The sequence below is a fragment of the Culex quinquefasciatus genome, chromosome 2, assembly GCF_015732765.1.
Source record: "Culex quinquefasciatus strain JHB chromosome 2, VPISU_Cqui_1.0_pri_paternal, whole genome shotgun sequence".
Taxonomy (NCBI): Eukaryota; Metazoa; Arthropoda; class Insecta; order Diptera; family Culicidae; genus Culex; species Culex quinquefasciatus.
Window position 1 is genome coordinate 10,179,299 of NC_051862.1, and position 9,785 is coordinate 10,189,083.

At 36.4% G+C, this 9,785-nt stretch overlaps 1 protein-coding gene across 3 annotated transcripts in view; it reads left to right on the forward strand.

Moving 5' to 3' along the window:
* Positions 1-6,898, forward strand: part of LOC6040173 (RNA-binding protein 24) — a 119,524-nt gene extending 112,626 nt beyond the window's left edge. For all 3 annotated transcript variants that reach the window (XM_038252422.1, XM_038252421.1, XM_038252423.1), the window contains 3 exons: positions 3,427-3,589; positions 3,720-3,813; positions 3,886-6,898. In XM_038252422.1, coding sequence (XP_038108350.1) covers positions 3,427-3,589; positions 3,720-3,813; positions 3,886-4,043 — 415 coding nt within the window. In that variant the 3' untranslated portion in view covers positions 4,044-6,898. The remainder of the gene's footprint in view (positions 1-3,426; positions 3,590-3,719; positions 3,814-3,885) is intronic.
* Positions 6,899-9,785: the final 2,887 nt, after the last annotated feature.

The window sequence follows — 9,785 nt, forward strand, 5'->3', positions numbered from 1 at the left end:
TTTCTATCAATTAATACTGTAGTAACAAACTTTGTTTTGTTTTTTTTTCCTTAAAAATATACTTTTCCTTAATGTACTAGTAATATCAAGTCTATTTATCATTCGTCTAATCTTTTTTGATTTTATTGCGAATTTATTTATTTGAATAATTCTTTATCTGTCCTATAAATTATCATTACTATAATCTAAGCTTGTTTTGTATCTCTATTAACTATTGTCTAATTTTACATCTAATACATCTAGCTTCTCATTTTAATTCTTCAAAATACGCTCATCATTCTCTTACTATTGATACTTGATTTTTATAAAATAAATTCTCTTTTACTGTCAATTGTTTTCAATCTTCACCCTTTTTTCAAACAAGTGAGGTTTGAGCCCTTACTCAATTTATGGAATGGTTAAAGGATTAACACAAATATTACTATTGTATTTTTGGTAAACTTTTATAACATGCTTAGGACCAAAAATTGTAACAAAACACCGCGACAAAAGAAATAGCAACAGATTAACAGACTCAACAATAGGGAAGATTTCAGGAGAAAATAATACACAGTAAATAACAATAAGTTTTTGAATTCAAACTAAAAATAAAACAGTTTTTGCTTTAATGAAGGTTGTTAGGCACACTTTAAATGGTTAGGCGCTTATACTTACATCAAACCCTACGTAATGTACCACCCCCGGCCGAGTTAAAATGCGTAACCGGAAAAGAAGGTGTGCATGCCTGGCACGAACACTCAAAGCGTGTTCTAGCGTGCTGCTCGTACTGACTCAGAGCAAGGGTGAGATGTAGGTGTAAGGGCAGTGCGTGTTCGTCGGGAACCTAGTGCATAAGATCGGTCAAGGCCCGTTCTTACACTGAAAATTGCGAAATTGCGAATATACGGGAAACTCAATTTTAAGTGTTCTAAAGATGTTTTTCTAAGAAAAATTTAACATTTTTTTTGCAATTTTCTGAAAATGTGCATAAAAAATTATAGTTGTCGTCCTAATGTTAAAAAATTGCAAAATTCATCAGAATCATTTATTTAAGTCCCAAATTCCTGTCTCAAAATATGAATATAATACAAAAATATTGACTTATTGGACAAATTTGGTTAAATCATAAATATGTTGGAATATAACCTCAGATTCCAATTTCATTAAATCCGTAACCTATCAACAATTCCAATCGCGACCAACCTTGAACTTGTGCTTCTATGGTGTACACGTTTATCTGTCCCAAAGATTACAGCATTTATCACAATGCCCAAGCGAGAATAGGGTCATTCCCGAACCGAGAATATTGTCACTGGTACGTGTGTACGCCCGGCCCGACCAGAACCAATAATTATCGGCAGGCAAGCGAGCCTGTCAATGGCGCGTTGGTTTGGGTGACGAATGGTCGTCGTGTGTTGGTCGCCGTAAATAATTGACAATGTTTTTGTTGTTGTGTGTGCGCATTGACATTTTTTCGTTTACTGGCACCTGAAATAGCTCCGCAAATGGTCAAAGTCATTGAAGTCACTGTTCATATTTTTGGCGTGATGGAGACGCATGGCTCTTTGTGACTCTTTTCAATTTAAAATTTTATCTGGATATCCGTCACCAACGTGTCACCTAATGGTCGCCTCCCGGTGCAAAAGGGTTGATCATTTTTTCTAGAGCTGCCATCGCCCGACCGAGTGACGACTGTTTATTGTCAGTGTTGTGGCTGACAATTTTGCCCCTCCCACCTTTATTCACCACCACGACACGATTGTTGTTTACACACCTCAAACTGTTTCGCTCCCCCGAGGTGGTGGTTGTATTTGTGGTGGCTTTATTTTTCTAAAGCTGTACACACGACAAGTGCAGTGAGTGACAATTGCCACGTACAAGCCACCATACAGAGGCATATGTGGGGAATAACACCACCAATCGACCATTGAAATCGAATCGCGGTTGGTTTTGATTACGTGATGGTCGTGTGTACCCACTTGGGAGCTATTAAGGGGTTACTCATGTGGGAAATTATTATCTTGGAGGTAAACAATACAAAAAATACATACAAAACGAAATCCTTAAAGCTTAAAATTCATAAAAATCAAATAAATCCCTTAATTTTCATATTTTTTTTTCTTGAAAATAGTCCACTTTTTCAAGGGGATAGAGGAAATTCTCCACGATGCATCTCAACAAAGTTTCGCTTGAAATAAATCAATGTAAGAAAATAGAAATAAAGTAAATTGAATTCATCAACTTAAATTCACTTATTAGACTACATTAAAAAAAACAATGAAATATAAACTCTGTGTAAATTGATCCAAAAATTATGTTTGAATTTTGAATATTCGTATCCAGTCAAAATAATTGCAAGCCAGAAAATGGTGGGAATCTATTGTCAGGGACTTCAAAAGGTGGGAAAAAAGTCAAATAATCGAGCGCATTTTTTTAATCAATTAATGACAATTATCATTCTTCAAAACATCAACAATCTTACCAACGTTTCCGTTTCTTTCCGATTCGCCCCTTACAGTGCAAAGTGTCCCAATGGTTGACAGTTGGAACGTCACCGAAGCCATTGTTTACAAAACTGAAGAAAAGTCAAAATGCCCCTGAATTAGCGCCCTCAGTGCAAACACTTCCCACAACCTACAATCAACCAACCAAGTCCCAGAACCACAACAGGCAGGCAGGAATTGCGTGCGTGCGTTTTTCGTTTTATTTGTCATTGTTTTTGTATCTCTTTTTTTGTTATTTTCCAACACACAGACACCTTTCCACACACAAACACAAAAACGTCACAGTTTTTCTTCTGTTGTTTACTTTTGTTTTCGTTTCTTTTCTTTGTTTTATTGCCGTTTGCTGCTGTTTGTTTTGTTAATTATAGTTTACTTTATTGTTGTCTTACTGTTTTTAGTTTTGTTTTCTTTCGGGACTTGTATTGATTTCGTTTTTTTCGGTGTTTCTATTTTTTGACACTTGGACAGTGTCCGGCAAACAGATCTAGTTAGCCTTCGCTCTGTGCGTGCTGCGTGTCTTCGATTGGTTTTCTTTTCTTTTTTTTCTTTTTTTTTTTTTTTTTTTTTTTGTTAAACACTTACACATTACACACACACACAATCATACACACTCGGAAGTTCTGACTGACCGACCGGAAGAATTGTGAAGAGAGTTTTGACAAACTTTGAGTGCTGCGAGCCACCTTTGTTATATTTTTTTACTGAGAATTTGTTTTCTTTTCTTTACTGTTTTTATTTCTTTTTTTTGCGTTTGGGCGTTATTTTCTTCGTTTTATTTCTACTGTTTTCATTTGATTTTTCCATAACATAATCCAAAGTTTGCCGTTTTGGATGTGCGAGTTTAGTGCTCTTCTTTGACTGTGTAGTTTGCCCGGCGTTGCGTTGCGTTTATTGCACGTCAAAACTGAACTAATCAATTTTTATTTCTTTTTCCCCTCCGCAGAGTCCCCCAGTCGTACATTTATGGAACGCCCTACCTGGGAACGGCCGCCGGACAGAGCGGGGCCGCCGCCGCCGCAGCCTCCGGACTGATGCCAATTCCTGCCACCCAGCTGTCACATGCCGCGGCGATCGCGGCCGCCACCAGCCAGTTTTATGAGTACCAGGTAGGTGTAGATATCTGGCGCAGAGTAGTGACATCTCAATCGCAGCTACTCACCGCTAGGTGGTGCTACAAGCTGGGAAGGGTGATGCACAATAGATAAGGTTTAACATTGTTTTCTTCTCCTTTTTTAGAATGCCGTAGCGGCAGCCGCGGCCGCGCCCTACCCGGGCCAGTACAGCGGTTTTGAGGCGTACCCGTATGCGACCGCAGGGGCCGGTGCTACAGGTAGGCTTTACAATGGTCACACTAGTGCTAAGCTTAACGGCTCTAACGCAAACCCTAATATTCCGCGCGCAGGTGCCGCAGCAGCACAGTACATGGCCGGCCCGTACACGTACGCAGCGCTACCACAGGCTGCGTCCGCGGCGACCGGAGGCTACCCCGGCCTGTCGCCATACCAGAACGCGGCCAACGCCGCGGCGGCTTCCGCGCTGCAAGAGGCTCGGCTTCAATAATATTTACCGAAAGCGTCCTCTACGTTGTCGCTTCTGACGCTGCTCGGGGGTGGTGGGCTCGATAAGATCTGAACTAGTACGCGCGACCCAAAAAAAGCAAACAGTACGCAACCAGTCCCAACCCCCTCCCTCTAGCGGACACTAGTGATAACAGCAGAATGAGGGAGCAAGCGGAAACGTCAAACCGCAAACAATGACACAGCAAAACAGACAGAGAGCAGCAGCAGCTAGTTTAGCTAGGCAGTTCTTTTTTATATAGATATTATCTAGTACTTATGCAAATAGTAGCTCCTAAGTAATCAATTATTTACTTATCGAAAGATTATTATTATTAATATTATAAATCATAAATTAACCTATTTATTATAACTTAGTTTTACGTACGGTCAACACTTATTATTTACTAAGTAATTAAAAACAAAGCTCAACACTAAGACATATGAATCTTAACCTTAAAGCAAGCAAAAAAAATCCCTTTATTATTATCTTTACGAAACTTAGTTGTAAATTATTCTACTGATAACAAAAAAAACACACGAACATAATGCAACTATTAATTGCAATATAAAAAAGTAATATTTTTAAACGTTTCCTTTTCTAACGTCAAACTTATATACAACAAGCAATACATTTCATACAACAACAAAAAACTCACCCAAATCGGAACCAAAAACCAAACAACTCCTATCCCAAGCGGCACACTAACTTAATCCTCCTAGATCGAAACCGCCGACCTCCGGACGGGGAACATCTCAACAAACACATATATTTTATCAAGAGAAAAATATACTGAAAGCAAAAAAAACTTCATATTAGAAAAATTATTTTAATTTTAATCTACATGAAAAGAGGGGTTAAAAAACGACGCAGTTGGCTGAGAGAAACCGATGGAAAACTTATTAATTTCATTACCGATTAACCGTTAGTGATATTTATCAATTATAAAGTCTACTATTAACATATTAAAAATCACTATTTATACATGAAAAAATTATGAAAACAAGCGGAACATATTCTGTTAAACTTTTTTCGAGAGCGACAACATTTTCGGGACAACTTGAAGCTATTCACGCAACAAAAAACTCTCCTCCAAAATTTCACCAAAATTATGTCATTTCCTAACCTAAAAATTGATTTCAAGCGCGTGCTCGCCCAACAAGCAAAGCAAGCCGTGCCGTTTAAAGTTAAGATTTTTTTGTCAACCCAAACTGTCATCATCGGCATGATCTGACCACATTTTTTTTCTTTTGTTGTTGAATAATTGCTAGCGAAGAGATGAAGATGAAACACAAAATGGATCGAAATCTAGTCAAATGTTTTGTGTGTGGAATTATTTATTTTGTTAGTAGATCGTATTAAGTGCAAGTCAAGCCAGCAAAAGCAAAACAAAAACATCACAATTTCACTCAACCTTACTTTTCTTTTCATTTGCTTAAGTTTCCCGCAAAAATCATGATTTCTTTTAATTTTCAACTTTCCATTTGAGATGAAGAGACTTTTTCAGCAACGGTACAGCAAACGCAAGTAGGCGGAGTCCTTCGCCCTCTAACCTCAACCGATTTAGCTAAGAAACCCTAATCAACACACACACACACAAACTCGATCAGAGCAGGCGGCGAAACGGAGAAAGAAAGAGAAAAGAAGCGTAAATCACACACTGAAAAGAATTAAACATTAAAAATCTTATCAAAAATCGTGCCTTTTTGTGCTGAATTATGACAAGAGAAAGAGGAATGACAAAACAACAAATCACAAACACAAACACGCCGCTGTCATAAACAATGAGTAGAAACATGGTTTTCCCCGGCTTTCCCCAAGTGGCTCACAATCGCCCCGTCGTCGTCGTCGTAGCATTTTATGAAAAAGTATAAAAATTCAACAACAAATAACGAAGCGCACCACCAAATTTTGACAATATAGAGTTAATCGAAACCTAAAAAAAAGAGGAAAGTAAATAAAGCAAAACAAACGTAAAAAAGTAGAGTATTCTCAACATTTGAACATGAAGAAAACCTTTTAAGAGAAAGACGTATTTTAACATAGAACCTTTTTAAAAAGAAAAAAACCGTAAACAAAACATGATTTTGGTTTCGACGCTAGAAACATTATAACTTGTACTGAAAAAGTTCTCTCTTTTTAAAAGTAGTTTCAAAAAAACAAACAAACACACACACATAACCAACGGAAACTGTTAACATCTTTCTATATGATAGAGTGAAGAAACCCACACAATCGCAAATCCTTTGTGTTAGAGCGAATGCAAACAAAAATCGTACGAAAATCAATCTTTTATCCGAGCAGCTAATTTTGACTTTATTTTTTCTTCATTCACTCAAAAAAAACTGGCAACCACAGCAATTTTGTATGAACTTTTCTTTTTTTGAAAACTGTTCCCACAAACAAAACAAACAAAAGAAACCGCTGTAAAATTAAAACGATGAATAGCAATCCCCTTTCTAGTGGTTAAGTTTAAAAAAGGAAAATACACACAAAAAGATGAAAAAAAAACACTATTACGCGATGGAATCTCATTAATGCAATTTGACGACAAAAAGGAGAGTAAAAAAAGGGACGTGCCCGCAATTTGTGCGGTGGCACTACTATTTTAAAAAGAAACTACAAAAAAAAAAACAATGTAAAAAGTTATGTGCGACAAGCAGCAAGGAAACGAATATTTGTTTAAGAATAAGTATTTTATACTTCATGGAGAAATAAAAAAAACAACCAACATGTGAAAATAACAAAAGAAGAACGTTACAAGCAAGGAGACAGTACGCAAGGAATAAGCATATTAAAGAAAAGATAACTCTTTACAATGAAAAAGAAAAAATATCAATTATACTTTAAACATTAAAAATCATATTATTACAACTTTAACAATAATGAAAACGACAAAGCAAACAACATTACTGATAACCTAAAACAACTCAATTTACCAAGAGGAACCAAAAAGAATCACTTACACAAACTCACACAAACACACACATACTTACACACTCACACACAAAGAGAAATAACATAAACAAAAAACGTAATAAGAGATATAGGAAGTTGTAATGAAAGCATGCGCGGAGAATTAAATGCGAAATGAATCAGTGACAAAGTGGAAACAACAAGAAATAATTATTATACAAGATTAGAAACTATATATTTAAAATAAAAAAAGTAAAAAAAAAACATATGGAAATGTTTTCGTGTGCTTATTGCTATCCGAAATTGACCCTTAGCATCTACTAATAAAAACGTGGTGGTAACCAGATAGGACATTTTGTTACACCTGCTTTTTTACTGTAGAAGTGCGTCTGAAAAAATTCCCTTTAAAAATGCTCTTAAAAAATACCTTCCTTTGCCTAACAAACCAAATCATCGGTCAACTTAAAGCAGTAGGCCTGGCCGTGTTTACATTTCGATGCTCGCGTGGGTGATGCTTCTGTGGGATGTCAAGTTTTGTGTAAAGGACATCAATATACAACTTGCTTGTTCACTCCCAATCAAGCTATTAAATACGTTATTTCTGTAGAAATCAAGATTTTTGAATCTGTAATCGAATGTTAAAGTGCTGAAAATTCAACAAGACATGCTCTTCTTTTGAATTTTATTCTGAATCGACCACAACCCTCCACGCATAACATCAAACAGTGCACTGCGCTGAACTGCAGTGCCGGCCACCTAGTGGCGACTAGCGGAATTTATCATGGTTGAATTTTAACGAACGTTGGGGTGAAAAGTTGCTTTTGTTGAGTAACTGCCAGTTTTAAAAACATTTTTTTATCAAATTAAACTTTATTACCCTAAAAAAATTGTTTATGACCAACTTCTGTTTTGAAAAATAAAAAATCCTTTAATTTAGTAGAACTTCTCATGTTTCACAGTACGCAAACAATATTCAATATTCAAAAGTTATTCATAATAATCATATATTCTTCTCATGTTTTGGTTTTTCCTCTGATGCGATAGCAAAAAAAAAAAATAAAAAATTGAGAACTTGTTTTTCATTCCAAGAATTTCTCAAGTTCGAAAGAAAGCCAAAAAAAACTCGATAATATATATTTTTAAGAACTTTAAGAACTGGTAAATCTTAAAAAATCAAAGAAATATTTATTTCGGCCAAATTGAAGTTGATAACAGTTTCGTGAAGGTATGCTAGATTTGAACTCCCAGAACACACTCCAATCGTTAGAATTGAATTTTAGTTAATTCCTTGGCAATAAATAAAACTATAAATTTGGGTATTAATGCTATGGAACCATGTTGAGCAACCATGGGCACCCCCATATTTTGCTACCACCGTACATAAAGGTGGATGCGCATGGTAGCTTAAGGTCGTAGATGGTGTCTTTCACTCTTTCTGTCAATGGTGGTATGTAGACATGTGTACCAAATCAATGTCACTGAATATCTCGTCACTGGCTGAAACGATTTGGATTGTTTTGGCCTCATTCGATTCCTCTTCGGGTCCCATAAGTCCCTATTGAATTTTATAAGATTCGGTAAAGCACATCAAAAGTTATGCTTAAAAAGCTGCTGCATATAAATTTCACAATCTGCAAAAAAGGTGATTTTTGCATGAAAATCTTCCATTTTATACATTTTCAGAAAGGTTCTGAAATGACCTTTCTTGTGGATTACGAATTTTCAAGATCTGACTTACCTATCTAAAATTACAAGCAGTTTTAAAAACGGTATGAATAAACATAACCTGAAATGGTCGGGTCTGATCGCCACGAAAAAGCCGTGTAGAGGGATGCCATTTTCCTCAAAGGTGGTGTCTGTATAATCTTGACAAAAAGTCTGTAGGTAGTCTGTTTTTTTACTCATCACTTATTTTTATTAGGACCTCTTAGGTGCGATCACGTTAGGGGAGATCCATAAAACATGTGGACACTTTAGGGGGGTTGGAATCACTCTTTAAATGAGAGGAAGGCACCAAATTATGTAAAGTTTTTTAACTTCAAATCGATATAAAATCAGATATCGGATAGATATTTTGAGAATCAGTTTTACTGACTCAGAATAGTCCCCCCAAACAATCTCCGAGCGGAATTTCCGAGGTGCATGCAAGTTGCATAATAATTTTCTTATCCATCGTGTACTGAAAAACGTGTCTTGGTAAAAATTCAGAAAAATGAAAGGAGTAGTACGGCCCCACCGTCACGAGATATCAAAAATTGAATCTCGGATTCGTGATCAGGGACCAAAATAACCTCTTAGAGCTAAATTTCACGGAATTCGAAACGATGTCGGAGCAACTTGTTCCAATTTCGTGTGAGCTGGCGGAGAATGGCCCAAAAGAAATTGATAAAAGAACTTTTTTTTTTCATCATTCTCGGATGAGTTTTCAAAAGGACGCAAGATCCATCGGTACTGAAAGCTCTTTTTCGATCGATATTCGATCTACTTAAAAATAAACAACTTCAATATTGCCTGGAATTATTCATCTACACGTCCTTCAAATGCCCTAAACTAAAAAAAAAAGAAAATTTGTTTTAATTTGGAGACAAATGAAAATTAGTGTCGGAGGTCACGGGGGCTCATTCGTCCTTTTGAAAACTAACCCGAGCTATGTTCTATTTCTTGAGCAACATTTGAAAGTGACGGTACGACATTGCTCTTACGGCCTTTCGTCCCATTTAAACGCGTCTAATCAAAGGCCATAAGAGCAATGTCGTACCGCCCCTTTCAAATGTTGCTCCAGATTTAATATATGCTTGAACACAGTATCAGCTAAAAGCCATAGAAATC